General features: G+C 36.7%; 2 protein-coding genes across 2 annotated transcripts; both read right to left on the bottom strand.

Annotated features, from left to right (window-relative positions):
* Window positions 1-2,085: 2,085 nt before the first annotated feature.
* Window positions 2,086-8,894, bottom strand: LOC115929526 (protein sevenless-like). Its single transcript, XM_030998647.1, has 5 exons — window positions 8,669-8,894; window positions 7,996-8,097; window positions 6,872-7,006; window positions 4,514-4,604; window positions 2,086-4,071 (listed from the first exon to the last, which is right to left on the bottom strand). Exons 1-5 carry the CDS (start codon window positions 8,836-8,838, stop codon window positions 3,097-3,099), a joined length of 1,473 nt encoding a protein of 490 aa, XP_030854507.1. The 5' UTR covers window positions 8,839-8,894; the 3' UTR covers window positions 2,086-3,096.
* A 725-nt stretch (window positions 8,895-9,619) lies between these two features.
* On the bottom strand, window positions 9,620-16,856 carry LOC753560 (ALK tyrosine kinase receptor). The gene is made up of 7 exons (XM_030998648.1): window positions 16,847-16,856; window positions 14,733-14,891; window positions 13,907-14,034; window positions 13,069-13,235; window positions 12,353-12,552; window positions 11,601-11,835; window positions 9,620-9,866 (listed from the first exon to the last, which is right to left on the bottom strand). Exons 3-7 carry the CDS (start codon window positions 13,979-13,981, stop codon window positions 9,815-9,817), a joined length of 729 nt encoding a protein of 242 aa, XP_030854508.1. The 5' UTR covers window positions 13,982-14,034; window positions 14,733-14,891; window positions 16,847-16,856; the 3' UTR covers window positions 9,620-9,814.
* Window position 16,857: the final 1 nt, after the last annotated feature.

The raw sequence follows: 16,857 nt of genomic DNA, 5'->3' as shown, positions 1-16,857 counted from the left end.
ATGTTGATATGTCGGTCATATAATGCTTAAAACCCGTCGGATTCAGGGGGCTCTGCCCCCGGGCCCCTAGGCCAATTAGTGACCTGCCAGTGGCACAAAACAGGTATCAAAATATGCTCATTTGACCATAATTGAATTGACCTGATCTTCCGGTGGCTCTGCCCCCTGGACCCCATCTATGGCCCTAAAGCAGTCCTCTAGATGCTAATCTGTCGGTAATTTAATTTATTTCCCTTTCTCTCCCTTTCTTTCCTTTCAGTTTTCCCTTTCCCTCTCGTTTTTTCCCTCCCCTTTTCTCACTTTTCCCGATGGCAGCGTAATTTTACTGACAGTAGCCTAACACCCCCCTTTATATAGCAACCCCCCTGCTCCGCCCCCTGGACCTCACGCCAATTAGTGTCCTGCCAGTGTCACAAATAAGGTATCAAAATATGCTCATCTGACCGTAAGTAAACGTCTGAAAACCCTGAGCTTCCGGGGGCTCTACCCCCAGGACCCCACGCCAATTAGTCACCTGCCAGTGTCATGAATTATCAAAATATGCTCATCTGGCCGCCATTAATAGCCCATACCCCCTGAGCTTCCTGGGCATTGGTGATGCAGATTTTTTGTTCCCCCCCCCCTAACGTTTTTGCTCATTACGTCACTGCTGGTCACCATTACGTACCAATATTTGGCTCGCATATTTTCAAATTTCGGCCCCCCCAAGAAATCCTGGATCCGCGCCTGCATAGTGGGTATATACTGGATTAACTTTTTTTATTCTTTACATTGTGTATTCAGTGTTTAGACCCAACTGCACTTTTCTAAAAGTTGTACAACATGAATTAAGAGAGAGAGAGATGGGGATCGTTTCAATAAAATGGGATGGTGGTTTTCATATTTTTTTGCAAAAATGGCATGTGGTTAGTTCACCATTTTTGCCAAAATTGAAAATTTTCAATCTTCTTTGTTTCCTCATCATGAAAGTCCCAGATTGCCTTCAGAATTATATTGATCCCCTTTTGTTTCCAAAATGGGGCGAAAGGACAATTTTAGGATAAATTTTGAAATCGCCACCTTTTGGCAAAAATGGCAAGGGGTAAGTTCATCATTTTTGCTGAAAATGAAAGTTTTTAATTCTCTCCGGTTTCCCCCAGTTCCCCGCCCACCTCCCGCGCAACGCGTTGAAGCTTTGACGTTTCATTAAATCATTAGAGAAAGAAGACAATTCGTTGTACTGTTTTCAACTCTTTATCCTAGTCTGAATTCAGTTTCAATAAATTATTAGAGAAAGAAGACGATTCGTTGTACCAACTTTTAATCATTGTCTGAATTTTCAAAAACGTTTCTTTGTCTGATAAAAAGTCACAAAGTTCTTAGGGAAAATAAAATTGCCGGCCGACCAACATAATACATCTCACCGACTTCAAACTTCTGCATTGATATAGTACACGAGGATCGAGCAAGAATACAGACACAGCAACATAATTATCTGTGCATATTTTTCTTGCTCCCTCTATATGGTGACTCCACCCTACATCCCCCTCCCTCTCTCTCTCTTACTCCCACCCCTTTTCTCTCAGACTCTTACCCCCTTCTTTCTCTCTCCTCTCTTTCAGCTCCTGTTTCTTTTGTTTCCTTTTTCTCTTTTTTTCTCCTTTTCTTTCTTTTCTTTTCTTTCCTCTCCTTCATCTTTTCTTTCACTTTTCTCTTCTTTCCTTTCTTTTCCTTCTCTCCTTTTCTTTTCTTCTCATTTTCCCCTCCCCCTTTTCTCTTTTTTTACTGACAGCAGCGCAATTTTACAGACAATATCCTGATACACCCCCCCCCCCCCCCTTTAGCTAAGCCCCTGTCTGCTTACATAACTTTATCAGCTCCTTCCTTTCTCATAACTGAAAAAAGCTGGCTTCAAATCCTTCAAATCTTCGCTTGATTTCTTAAAAAGAACATCTGAAAAAATACCTCTACAATTTTTAATTTGTCCTTAAGACTAAAAATACAGCGCCTTGTATCCTCTAGAAGAGGCGTTATATAAATCCTATTATTATTAATATTATTATTAACCAGCAATACACCATGAGTCTTTGGACAAAGATTTCTTTCTTTAAAGTTCACACTTTTATTTTCTTATTTCGATGAGAAATGTAAATCAAATATATTGTGCCCTTTTTTTGAGGCACCATTAAAATGACCCCCCTTGGAAAGTAGTACTATATGGCAGTCATCTTGGAGAATCCATATTTTCGACAGAAGCCTCTCAGTGCATGGTATATTTGATCAATGTTTCTGACAGGGTAATAGTTCTGATTTATATTCCAAAGAGATCAGTTACATCAAAATATACAAACGATACAATGTTTTTATTGACATCATATTAAGGCGCGCACACACAAAATGTTGCTAGAAAATTAGTGTTAACAAAAAAAATTCTGATCATCGAAACTAAAAAATTGTTTTGAAAGATTTGGTCATTGAAAGACTTTATTGAAGAAAATAATATTTTAAGTATTATCGCCTGATTTATATAGTCCATCAAACTGGATCCCCTAAAACTGGTCTACACAAGATTTGCCATATCCCTCTTAGCTTGCAAATGCAACATCACGTACAGGGCTGAAGCATTTACATATAAATATAAAATAATCCAACATATACATAAGATTTATCATTATCTGTTATTGCATATATATTCCAAGATAGACAAGTATCAGCATTAAAAATTCATCTATTAAAACAGTAGAAAAAGTTAATATGAATAATAATAATTCTGTGTTTTGTAATATTGCAACATACATATATTTCAATTTGTGCTTTAAAATCATACATTATTTTGTTCATTGAATGTGCACATCTCAACGTATCAGCTTAATTTAAGGATATTAAGTAGGAGTAAATAAGATATGCAGCATATGATGGTTAATCAACATGTACAGAGTATCAACAATTTCAAATATATTTCTACAGCACTTTGATAGCAGATATCAACATTTCCGTATTTAAATTGTCTTTGCAGAAAGGTCAAATAACAAATGCTGTAATCATCCAGAGTGAATTGGAGTCATCAGATATTCCAGGTAAAAGCAAAAGAAATGACAGAATGCTTCTTAACCAGCGCTATAAAAACGTATCCTGCGATTGTTTGTTGATAATGTTCTCTTCACTTACCAGCGGTTCGCTATCTGTATTACGGTAGTCCCTCGACAACTTTTTGCTCAATTTTTTCTTCAAGCTTCCAGCCCGAGAGAAGCTGCCATTGGTGGCGGTCTTCAGCTGCAATTTGAATGCGATGTTGTCCTTCGACATAGGGTTGGGCGTGGTCACGATGACCGGGATACCAGGAAGACTTGTGGAACGATGGATATTGGTATCTTGCGGGTTTTGATTGTCTTGTGATTGAGGAGGCCTTTGGGTCCAGCTGAGGCCTCGTGTCAAGGGAGACTTGGTGTGCTCCCTGGATGCCTCGCCGTGGCGCATGCTCGCAGATCTCTTCGGTTTACATGTTGGATCAGGATACCATCCAGGTTCCTGATTGCTTCCTGCAGGGATATCGCTTAGAGAGTCACTTCTTGAAGACCCGCTTCTCCCTACGTGAAGCAGAGTCGACATCTCACTCGATTGTTCTGTTTCATTAACATGCCTGGTTGGACTGAGGTTATTCATTTGTGATGAATTCTCAGTTACTCCATTATGGCAAGTCCTGTCTTTAGCATCTCCTGTAATGTCTCTTGCAAGACTCCTGAATCCATACGATTTGTTGGTGAGTAGTATCGAAGATGAGTTGAGAGGTGAATGGTCCTGAAACCTCTTCCCATTGTAAGTTCTATCAATCCCTTCATCCTGATGATGAAGCCCCTGTTGGGATGACCCTTCCCCCGTTTGCCCAACCCATGTGGGCTGGTGTGTTGGGGATGGGGTGTGATGGAGGGGCGACACCCTTTGGCTACTGAAGGGTGAAGGCTCGCATGACCTGATGACCCTTTCCACTCTGAGGACAGGGGATCTCTTGGGGTCTGGAGGTCTCATGATTGTCAGCTGTTTCTTCCGTTCAGTCAGCACCTTGGGAAGTGGTGTTTCTAAAACATCTGGGTCCTGCAAACAGTGGAAAAGTTCATACTAAAGTAATTTAGTTGCCCAGTCATTATTGTGAATGATCAATTTATCTATTTGAAAGGCTTCCAAAGACAATACATATTCAAAAATCATACTTGTCATGGTAGCATCTTATGATCATTTGAGCCATTAAACATATTTGTGTAAAGAGTCAGACATTTCAGTTCTTCAACTTTGCCAAAGTGATTAATTATGAAGTCCTTTTGATGCCACCACAAGTGAGATACTAGTCAGGCAACCAACATGGTAGAGTATTATCTGAACAAAGTTGCACATGCCTTATTTTCTTTATGAAGGGCTTGATGGAGTAAGGTTAAATTTTTATTGAAAAAACAATTTTGTAACATAACTTTTTTTTAAATAAAAAATGCAATATTTATTATCACTAGAGCTATATCATCAGGTCTAGTCCTGCACTCACCTGTAAGCAGTAATTGATGCTTTCTAAGATGGTGGTGAATGGTGGTCGATCTTCAGGGATGTGACGCCAGCACTGGGACATCAAATTAAATCTAAGATTCAAAGCAGATCAAAAGGGTTAAAAGAGTTGACTGTCATCGAATGGGGTGAATTATATACCTCTATTTTGATAACTATTAATAGCAAAAGGCATGTAAGAAGAAAGATTAGAGGCAACAGCAGAAAGTTGTCTTTGTTTCATTCTTCCTGGGGGTGTTTCACAAAGATCCTAAGTCGAACTTAACTCTAAGTTGGACATAAATATTATGGGGAGCCATTTGTAGTCTTATAATGAAATATATTCAAAAGCGAAAATTCAAGTATTTTAGACTTTTCCTAAATTCCACATCAAGAACATGAAATCTCCCATGATAATAGAAAATATGAATGATTTGAATCAACATTTTCTGCCTTTTAAAAAAACTTTTACAAAATATTTACATAGATGCTAACAGCTTTCCATAATTGTAAAGTCCAACTTAGAGATAAGTTCATCTTATAGGATCTTTGTGAAACATCCCCCTGCTCTCTGTCCACAATGTGTCCTCTTTTCACAACACGCTCTCCCAACTTCCCCAGCATGTCTAGATACCCCATGATCAAGGATTGCTCCCTACACATCATCACAGAGAGGAACTGGTGGGATTTGGTCGGTGTAACCAAATTCCTTTTTACGTGATCTACTTGAGACTATAATATTTATAATGCAAGAGGGCTTAGAGAGCCTTCCAATATAACTTATTTGGTCGTGGTGGTGGTGGTTATTTTACCTGGCTGCTAAGAAAGCATAAATGTTTGTTAGTAAGCAACCAGACGACCGACGGCTTTAGGTCCTCTCTGAGGGACCTGGTAATGAGGATTAATGCCTTACCAAAAGGCACTAGCGCATCAGAATAAACCTTACAGCCTGACAGAGTTAAGGCACAGCAAATCACCGTTTGTTGAGTTATTATTCAGGACTCCCTCATTCTAACTAACAAATGAAACATCACATGGGGGCAGTGGTGGGATTTGAACCCACTAAGGATGGGTTGCATTTCAACACGTACGATACATCATAGACAGGACAGATATCGGTAGGATGACCGTCAGGAACCATACCAATCTGGTCAGTGTGGTTGAAATTACTGGGCCCAGGATTGAGATTGACATCACCGTACTCGAAGAATTTTTATTAGAAAAGATGACGTTGGATTAGGATAGTAGGCTGTAGGGAGTCCTAGAAACTTTCTTGAAGGCAGTCAAAAACCATGCAATGTGGATGTAGAAACATACGGGTGTAGAAAGAGGCTGGTGTTTGAAACTATCATATTGCTGGCGCCAGGCAAGCACAAAATCAACAAAAAAGAAAACCACCCCATTATCCTTATCATTGACTGTCATTCAGACAGATTTGGTCAATGGAGGCTGAGAGATCATGAATCCATGTAACATTACACATACAGTGTACAGCGACTTACAATCAGCAACTGAAAATGTTGCTCCTTCAAATGCATGAGAAACAAATGAAGAAATCTTTAAAAAAAAATCTTGTCAGCTAGATTCATGGTAAAATGAAGAAGAGACTGTTAACTTGAGCTAACTTTACTATCAAGCCAAATATGTGAAAATGATGAAAATCAAAGAGCTTGTGGGAGACAGCCTATCGGGCATCGATCACACTCTATATCGAGGGATCAGTGACACAAAGACATAACTCCATATTACGCCAAGATGAGTATTTGATATCAAAATGTTCAGATAAATGTGGGTTTTCCAGGAAACACAAAGACTTAATTCCACTCAATTGAAGTCAATGGCTAGTGAAACATAGACTTGACTCCTTAAAGATAAAGTTGAGTTCTGGTCATGCAATAACATTGTGAAAGAAAAGGTGTGGAATTGATCAGAAAAGGTTGATCATCTATAGCATTTAAGTATTGGTGTGTACTGCAAGGTTCTGGAATCGTCAAAATGATAAGAAATTTGGACCATTATTTGTAAAAATTACATGTACACAAAATGATGTATATGAGGCTACACACACATGTGGCATAAAAATCTGTCCCGATTTTTAAGTTGTTACATGCCATATTTAGAACATGAAAGCATTCAAAGAGCAATGCTTTTCAGGGAACATTTTTTATCTGATGTTCTTCACACTTGCATAATAGCAATGATAACGCTCACAAATTATTTTTTCACCTCTTCCCAGAACTCAACTTTCTCTAAAGGCCCAAGTGCTCAGTGACACATAAACCACTTTTTCTAAAAATGGCCAAAATGGAGTTATGACTTTGTGTCACTGACCCCTCAGTATAACTTATGCATTGATACTTACACAGGTTGGGGACAGCTTCTTGGTGGGTTCATCCTCTCTCCTGCTGATACAAACTGGATCACCTCCTGATTACTCATCCCAGGATACGGCATGAATCCTAAGGAGATGATCTCCCATAGCAGCACACCATATGCCCTGCACAGAACACAAACACTTTAGAAATGTAGTATTCTGGAACAGCAAAATACCCTACCAAGATTCAAGATTTTATTGTCCATAATATAATACAGAAATTTGTTTTCCATTGGTATAACATGTAATATATAAAACATAAGACAAAAACATGGTGTCGTGTGCTGAAAGCCAGAAGGGCACCAAGACTCTATAAATAAAAAGTCTACCACACAAGTAACCCTAACCCAAACCCAAATCTTGATCCAAATGACCATATTGCTAATCCTAATCCAAATCCCAACCCTTATCCCAATACTTTGTACCGATGCACGGTGGAGTATTCTGCAGTTTATTTAGCCATGGCATATCAATAGCAATAAAACAATACTTAAAATTACAACAGGAAAACTACAATGCATATTTTGCCACCTTGATTTGTTGTTTGGAGTACAGTTGAGAATTACAAGTTGCTAGACCCTAAACAATTTTAAATGATAATATACTAGCATGATTTTATAAAATTAATAGATTTGATTGAATTCAAATTGAACTGAAGTTTGATGAAAGTTGGTGGAAAGGAGAATGGTGTAAAAAACCTCCTCAAATAATCAGAACAATTAGATTTGATCTCTGAAGAACAAAAAAGAGACCATTTCAGTGATTAAACTTGTCATAATCACAAATATGCCACTTACATAATAATTTGTTATTCCTAACATGATGTCACAGACAGTGTCATCAATTTGGATCTATGCTCTCTATGAACTCTAATTACAAGTATATAGGACATAAAGCCCCTCTGCACTAGTTTGGCATGGAGGGATTAGACCTCCCTGCAAGGTCACTGGCAGGTGGTTATCTCATCAAATCAGCTCTCAATTAACATAAGAAAAAGGGCATCATGGGGAATCAATGGATACCACTTAGGCATTGTTGGCTATATAGAGGGCCCAATTAGCTATAAGTAGTGCAGTGGGGATTTAAGCGACAAGAAAACAAAATCAACATACCAGACATCTGTTTTCGATGTGAAGATGCCATCTTGGAATGCTTCAGGAGGCATCCATTTCACAGGGAGCAGAGCTTGTCCTCCTTTGCGATAATAATCAGCCCTTTCAAACAAACAAGACACAAGTAAGGAACGTAGGTACATATATAGTCAAACCTGTCTATAGCTACTGCCAAAGGGAAACACAAAAAGTGGTCTTTGCAGACAGGTTCATTTAGTACATGTCTCAATGAGAAACCATTTTCAAGGGAAACAAAAAATGTGGTCTTTGTAGACAGGTGGTCACTAAAGCAGGTTTGACTGTATATATATTTAGACATAAACTTGAAAAATTGGTTAATAAATCATTTTTTTTAAATACTTCATATCTTAACAGTCATTCTATTTTTTCCCTTTGGAATCCCTCTTCCTCTTAATATATAGAATGCCGATCAAGGATTATTTAGGGCTACAGCAAAAGTAAGGAATGAACAAATTCAACAATCATTACTATATTCCTTCAACTACCATATGAAATAGCTGAAAATGAAAAGAATTTCAAAACTCCTTCATGTTTGTAACATTATCAAGTATCTTGTTCTTTTTTCGGGGGTACATTTGTGGAGCAATCCATCTTCTAGTGCAGCCATCGCATCAAATGCTTGCAAAGACAAATAGCAGATACAAATTCTTACCTGTAAATATCCCTGGCCATGCCAAAGTCTGCAATCTTTGCAGCTCTACCAGACTCCTTGGTGGTGAGTAAGATGTTCCTGGCTGCAATGTCTCGATGGATGAAGCGTCTGGATTCCAAGTAGCGGCATCCTTGAGCTACATCCTGGGTGATCTGTAGCAGGTCTTTCATCGTGATGGATGAAGGCTTTTCCTAAAATGGAATTATGAAGGAGTCATTTTCTTAGTTTACTATAACTTTAACTATTGCAAATTAAATTATTGTAAAATTCAATGTTATTAGGCTCCTTCTACTGAAATTGTATGGATATATGCATTTGTATGATGAATGATTTATATATGACCCCCCCCCCCCCATTTTATATTTTAAATTGAAGTCCCAGGCATGTACGTGTGAGTGTATCTGTGAGGGTGCGTGCGTTTGTGTGTCTGTGTGTGATAATGTATGTAGTCTTGTTTTTGTTTTTTAAATCTTTAAATGTTTTTCCCTTTTTCTTCTTTCAGAATTACCATGTTACAAGCATTTTGCTTTTCAGTATTCCTAACCATAATTTTATTTACTCTTTAAATTGATATACTGTTACTGTTTTCATTTGATGTTATTTTATGGTTTAATAAATAAATCCAAATACAAATAAAACTCTAAAAGGTTCTACTCATATGTCATATAATCCTTGGACATCTTTAACAGGTCTTTCATGGTGATGATAGAAGGCTTTTCCTAGAAGGGAATTACAGGGGATTCACCTCAATCCTCACGCTACTGAAACGTCCAGGTATTACATATAAAACATAACCCTTTTCTTGCCAAAGGAGAATATTTGTGTTGAACAAGTAGTTTGGACTAAGAGTCGATAAGATTGGATTGGATTGATTCTTTCAAAACAATGGCTTATATTTTAAGGTTTGGCTCCACAACTTTTGATTCAGAGCCTTAAGAATACACCCAATGCATGAGTACAACAACAAAATTGCTTTGCACACAGTCCTATTTTTGTTACAATACCATGCTCCATTTATTGAGAGGAATTGAGTTGTTCAAAATATTATCAAAACAAACTGGCATTTCTACCACATAGTCTTTGCAAATGTAGACTTTATGGCCCAAATTCACAAAGGAGGTTTACATTTAACCCATGGTTTAAAAATTAGCGCAAAATAAGCGTACCGGCCCCTCCGCTAGCACCATAGGCAGTTATACTGGAGTTTCAGAATTGATCAATGTTTTAAAAACAGAACTGATAACGAAAAATTATTGAATGGTAAACCGCATTAAAAAATATGGCAAAGTTCAATAAAATGGCATTACGCACAAAGTCAGTTGATTTTTCTCAACCCCATTTGCCATTTATTCATACCTAAAACAGCGTATATTTTGCTGTGGCAGTTTACTAGGTCATATGTGTGAACAATGTTTAGGGATGAAAAATGGCATTAATTGCATTTTGTTTTAATACAGAATTAAAACTACAGTTTTAATCCCAATTACAAATTTATAAACAGTAAGACAAAACAATTTAAAGGTAAAGACCAGTTTTGAAAAAGCCCCCCTCTCAAAAAATGAAATGGAAGCTCTTATTACCAATCATGTGAAAGAATATGTTTTGACTAATATGTGATGATACACATTTTGCCGAGAAACCGCCTACTAATTGATATATTTGGTAAATTATTATATCTATTTTGACCTGATAGATATCTCGCACGTGTCGCGCACGTGTCACGTAGTCCCATATACATCTTTCTGTGTACAGTGCTTGTAACTTTACCAAGACTGGGCCAAATTTCTTATCATTTTATTCCAGAACCTTGCAGTACACACCAATACTTATATGCTAGATGCATGATCAACCTTTTCTGATCGATTTCACGTTTCTTTTACACTGCGATTGCATGACCATTACTGGTCTTTATCTTTAAAATGATATATATATATTACATATTTTTACAATATACGACCAAAACAAATTTCCATGTATTCTTGTGAATTTGGATGAATAACAGAATTGAATAGAATCGAATAGAATTAAATTGAATTGAAAAGCACCAAATTAAAATACAGAGTAAGGTCTTCTCCCTCACCCCTCTTTCTCCCTCTCTCTTTCTCTCTCTCTCTCTCTATCTCTCAAACACACACACACACACACACATACACGCACACTCATACATATACTCTATCCCTCATCAAAATCAACTGTTCAGAAGAGAATAAAGTTAAAGGATAAATAATAAACAATTGACACTATGCTAAAAATTTCCATTCCCCCAAATAACTAAAAATTCAATGTATGTACACACTGCTATCTTGGTTCGCTAGGAAATTATTTCCATACATCTTAAAGGTACTATGTCCCATTTGCAGATCAAAAAAATGAAAAGGTTCCAACGGCATTTGAAAGAAAATACTTATTTAGAACTTTCCTCAAAACGAAAGGGCTTGAAAATGGCCATTAGTGAGAAAATAACGACCATTAGTTGTCGAATCGACTTAAGTGATTGTAATCACGTAAGTAATAGTCTGATTTGTGGACCCTTCTACCGAATGGTTGTACGTTTTATGCTGCACAAAGAATCAATCACTTTAATTTTGGCAATTACAAGTAGTGGGTTATAGACAACTGCTCATGTACCTGTTACAGCTCATTTTGTGTATGTTATTTATACCGAAGAAAAAAAGATGTCGGTCAGTCACTCAATAGTGTCTGACAGTGAAGTCTAGAAGGTAAACAGGTTTCCTTGCAAAATTTGCATACTAGGACACTGCTAATGTTTAAATTTCACAGATAGGACATACATGACATATTCATTATTCCTGCAAAGTTCTACAGAATTTGATGTTGGCTGCAAAAGGGATATGGTATCTTTAACAAAATTACATAAGTGCTCTAAATATAATCTGGGACTATATAACAGGAATCCCTTTCGAGAAATCACCTGTAGAGCCTCGTCTCTGGTGCTGTCCAGACTTGCACCCCTGCCAATGCAATGGAATCTTCATGATTAAGCACCCTGACTGTCAGGTTAGTGTAGCGGTAGGCTGCAATACATCTAGCTTGGGTTGGTCCATAAGGTCCATGGGTGCCGCAGGTTGTGAAGGTGAAGTTAACGTTTGGAACGGGATCCTTTTTAACAGTGGTCGCCACAGTGGTTTTTACTCCACTGGTTGGATCTAGGATCAAATTTCAGATTTTCTTATAAGATGAAGTTGACAATTTGCAGTTTGTATGTTATCAGACCGTAATGTAATTGCTTAAACATGAATAAAAGATACTGGTAAGCTTTTCAATACTCTAACATAAATAAAAGATGAGGTTTACTCCGAGTAGCAGAAAAATTAGTTTTGCATAACATGCCTGTATTTGCTGTATATCTTGTTACACAATTAATCTTTATCTATTTATACTATTAATCATAATTAATACATTGTTGAAAATGGTAGGGAAGACATAACCGAGAGTGAGAGGGGGGACGGGTGCAAGCTAGGGCAGGGATAAAAAAGATTTTTAGTTTTCTTTCTTAAAGATTTATACAATGAGTTATACAAACTAAATACATGTGTTTACTTCTATTTTTAATACAATAACATTCTTTACCATCATCAGGTACATCATGAATGATAAATGAATAGAGTTTCACATGAGAATAGATAGAAAGAACTTAAACAGTATAATTACTCTTCTACATACCTGTCATGACTTTGCTGGGGGTGGGGTATGATGTCATGTTGGCAGTCCTTGGGCCTGAAGACCATGTGTTGGTGTACCCTGCAGTTGACCCTACAGAAGTGTTGTTTTTCTCAAAGCATTCTGGGCTGAGCGAGATGTCATCAATGGCAACATCCCCCTTCCAGCCTCTACCCCTTGTCGCTTCAATTTGTATAAAGTATCTGGTCGAAGTTGATATTAAAGTTTTAAAAATTCAGAATATAAAGGTGATATTGATTTATTAAAAAAATCAATACAAAATACATATAAGATTAAAGCATAAATATATCTATATGATCGATCTTCATAACGATCATAGAATATTCAATACATACAAATTACATATGGAACTCTAACAAAAAATGAATTTTATCTTGGCTTAAAACAAAGTGAAGTCTTAATTTAGGATTTGAGTTCGATTTGGGGAGTTGTGTTTGATAATAATTTTGTGCAATAACTGGGACCAGTACTCTACAATGATAACTTTAGTTGAGTTTCCTTTCCATCAAAGAAATAGCATTTCACTTGTATTGGGGTATACAGAGATGACCTTGAGACATGTGACCTCTTTCACGAAGAAAAACCTCCAGACATGGATCTCTAATCACAAATTTAGAAAAAACTAAAACCATACTGTGGCAAATTTAGTTTCACCTTTAGAATTTGAGACACACAGGTAATTGCAAAACATATCCCACCTGTCTGAAATAACATCAGGCATTGGCTGAACAATTTCTACCCATCTATCGATGTCCCTATTATACTCGCTAAAGAGTTGACTTGAAATGTCTGGATTTTCTGCAGAGATGGCAAAGATTTTAAGCGTGCTGGGCTCCATACCATACATGTGGTACGCAAAGCGAAACTGGGAAAAACAGAAAACAGCATATAAGACATAGTATCAATAAATGTATCTAAATAAACTTACTTAATCTCACTTAATACAAACTGTTGACACTCAGAGGAAAAAGAAAGTGAAATATAGCTATAAATTCTGTACATATTTTGTGAATGCAACACAAAACAGATACATTATTGGCGTGCCTGACTAAGGACATTTCGACAGATTTTTAAGGTACAATGCATGACTTAAATCTAGTGAGAATTCATAATAGAAAAAATTAGAAGATAATGGGTACATTAAAAGTGAACTATATTTGCCTAAACCAAATAAATGGTATCATTTAACGTATGGGTTTGGTGTTACATCCATCTAAAGTGCTATTCAGCAAAACAAGACAAAACAAACAATTGACTTATTTCTCCAATAAGTTAAATTTGTCAAAAGTTATGGTCACTTATATCTATTTGCGTTTTCCAAAGGGACAAAAAAGAAGAAGAGCACAGAGAGAGAGAGAGAGAGAGAAAGAGTAAAGAAACAAATAACTCTTGTATATTTAAAGCATTTTTATTTGCTCAAACCTTTCCACTGTTTTCAAGCACCTTCAAACAAGCAATTTTATTTTTCAAGCATCTTAAAATGGATTTCCTGAACAACTTAATCACTTAATAATTGTATCTTCCACAGAATATTACCTTGCATGCCTTGTACAGGGGATTGGTCCTATTTCTGGTAGTAGCGGGCGGAGCTTCAAACACCGGGCTCCTCATGTATGCCTCATCACCTGTTCCAATTCCTGATGTCTCGTAATAAAAGTAGTAACCTGTAATACATAAGAGGTAAATGTAAGAATAGCTAAGGCTCCTCCAATAAGCAATTAAGTTAACTGTGATGCCTACAGGTGTACAACGTTCAGGGGTTGGGAGCAACTACATTGCTCAATGAAATGACAGGTTCAAACCAAATTAGAGCTCTTATGCTGGCCCTTAACAGATGTAAGAAGACTCGATCGTCGAAACCCAAGTCTGGCCTGGCAACAGTGAGCAAGATTTAATGTTATCTTGATTTCTTGGTACTCATTTACCATAAACCTGCTAGGTAAAGTTATTTGCAGTTAATTTTACATATTCTAGCTGTACACAATTGTTTAAAATGTAATATGAACCCATAAGTTTAATTCTCAATTCACTAATCCCAAACAGAACCTAGAGATATAGTTAAATATTAACTGACCTCCTAGATGAACAGTCACATAAATGTCTCATTACTATCAAATGCAAATTCCACCATCGTGCAATGGTTTCATTAATGCACTTTGTAAAGTACACACTGAGTTTCAAATGACATGAAATTTAAAAAATACAAATCAGCAGAAGCTATTCATTTAATACTTTAATGGATCATTATCACATTACTTTTACCCAATACCAGCTATTATTAAAAAGTATTCCCAAGATTGGTGAGTCTTTGTAATGTTTAAGCGACTATATAACTATCAATTTGTCGATAATCTGATCATACCTTCTTCAGTTCCCAAAGTATGGTCCACACTAGGTCCTGTTCCTGTGGACTTGGTTGACCCATGATGCCTGGTCCAGTTCTGATGGTCTAGGCCCACAATGTTGTACCATCCACAGAGTCCAGACTCAAAGTCACACTTGGCCCCATACGGAATGTGACCTGAAGGACAAACAACAAGGGTGGTATATTTTGAGATTTATATTTCTATCAGATTGTAACAGAATCCTGTTAAGTGATTTAGTCAACTGACAGACTATAATGTATAATCGGTTAGAGGACCCACTCATGCTTTTTAAAGGGATCCAGTAACTTTGTTTCTTAGCTCATGCTGCAATGATAATTATAGACCTTTAGGTCAGTCAGGAACCCCATGACTTTTACAAGCCGATCACCTGTCTGATTATCAAGATATTTATGATTGAAAATCGAAACCAAATTTTGAATTTTGCTGACGGTCTATTAGGGAAAACGAGTATGGTAAAACCGGTCACTCAAAGATTTTCACTTTTTTGAGGCACTTCTTTATCATTTTGAAGCGCAATTTTACATATTACACCATATCACAGACACTGATAACACGTAGGGCCGTGCATCTCAGATTCAACATTGTTAAACGATGCCTTTAAAGGTACTCTGTCCCTCTTGCAGCCAACCTCAAATTCTGTAGAACTTTGCAGGAATCATGAATATGTCATGTACGTCCTATCAGTGAAATTTAAACGTTAGCAGTGTCCTAATATTCAAATTATGAAAGGAAACCCATTTAGTTGCTAGACTTCACTGTCAGACACCATTGAGTGACTAACTGGCATTTTTTCTTCTCAGGTAATAACATACATAAAAAGAGCTGTAAAGGGTACATGAGCATTTGTCTACATCAATAACCCACTTCTTTTGATGGCCAAAGTTAAACTGATTGAATCTTTGCGCAGCATAAAACGTATGACCATTCGGTACAATGGTCTGAGAATCAAGACTATTACTTATTGGCTCTATAGCTCCTAAGTCGATTTTACAACTAATAGTCGTTATTTTCCCACTTGAAGACTTTTTCAAGCCCCACTTTCTTTAGGGAAGTTTTAAATTAGTATTATCCTTCAAATGCCGTTGGAATTTAACCTTTTTTATTTTTTTGGCCTGCAAATGGGACATAGTACCTTTAAGTGATTTAGTCAACTGACAGACTATAATGTATATTCAGTTAGAGGGCGCACTCATGCTTTTTACTATACACTTTCCCCACATGTTAAAACACTCTTCTGTTTGAGTCAAGAATAACACTTAAACAAACCCAATAATGTAACATGGTGGCAGTGGTGGGACATGTAACACAGATAATGTAGGAAATATTAAAAATTGCAGTTGAGTTCACGTACTTGCAATTTGAAAGAAACTGTTTGGAAGCAATTAGAAATTAAGTTTGACCATGTAGCGGATAAGTATTGGAGTATACTGTGAGGTTTTGGAATCATCAAAATTATATAAGACTGGCCTAGTCTTGCTATAAAAAAAGACTCAAACAAACAAACAAACAAACAAAAACATTATTCTGCAAGTCTCTAGGGCAAAAGGCTGTGACGGGTTATACTTGTACAATTTTCACTACCGGTATGTCTGGTGAAAGCTAGCGTGCAAGCATGCTTTTGCTGGGATATTCTTTTTTTTTTAATTCAGTGGTTTTAGTACATCATCATAAGTATCATGCAAGAATGAAACTACAACTCAAAATCAAATTTGATAACCCTATATCATATCATTTGAAAAATGAGTGGGTATAGGCCTACTCAGTCTGTTTTTGTTTATTCTGATCATGCACACAAAGAACTTACTGGACCAAAAATGGTGTGTATACAATGCGTGCAGAGATGGATTAAAGTTCAATTGTATATTTTGAAACAATAAGAGGCAGTTATTGAGGCACTTATTAAAGCAATATAGCTGTGAGTATCAAACAAACAAAATGTCAAGGCACATAAAGGGTATGGATATTGAGATAAATTATAAGATAAAAGATAAAAGATTCCTTGCTCTCATATCAAGTATTAATTCAGGGAATGAATTTTGAATAATCTATCTCTAGAAATCGATATAAAGGGCCAACTGGCATTTCTTACCACAAATTGTA

The sequence above is a fragment of the Strongylocentrotus purpuratus genome, unplaced genomic scaffold (genome assembly GCF_000002235.5).
Source record: "Strongylocentrotus purpuratus isolate Spur 01 unplaced genomic scaffold, Spur_5.0 spur5_scaffold_5, whole genome shotgun sequence".
Classification (NCBI taxonomy): Eukaryota; Metazoa; Echinodermata; class Echinoidea; order Camarodonta; family Strongylocentrotidae; genus Strongylocentrotus; species Strongylocentrotus purpuratus.
The sequence above is the reverse complement of the archived record's forward strand: the minus strand, read 5'-3'. Positions and strand labels throughout refer to the sequence as shown.

Excerpts from the sequence above, each read along its gene's own strand:
- LOC115929526 (XM_030998647.1), bottom strand. The coding sequence starts at position 8,838 with ATGAAAGACCTGCTACAGATCACCCAGGATGTAGCTCAAGGATGCCGC. Across the intron at positions 8,098-8,668 it reads ATGGCCAGGGATATTTACAG|GGCTGATTATTATCGCAAAG; the intron begins GTAAGAATTTGT and ends TTTGTTTGAAAG. Across the intron at positions 4,605-6,871 it reads AGAAGCTGTCCCCAACCTGT|ATTTAATTTGATGTCCCAGT; the intron begins GTAAGTATCAAT and ends TTTGAATCTTAG.
- LOC753560 (XM_030998648.1), bottom strand. The coding sequence starts at position 13,981 with ATGAGGAGCCCGGTGTTTGAAGCTCCGCCCGCTACTACCAGAAATAGG. Across the intron at positions 13,236-13,906 it reads CCCTGTACAAGGCATGCAAG|TTTCGCTTTGCGTACCACAT; the intron begins GTAATATTCTGT and ends TGTTTTTCCCAG. Across the intron at positions 9,867-11,600 it reads CCAGAGACGAGGCTCTACAG|TATAACTGCCTATGGTGCTA; the intron begins GTGATTTCTCGA and ends CTGAAACTCCAG.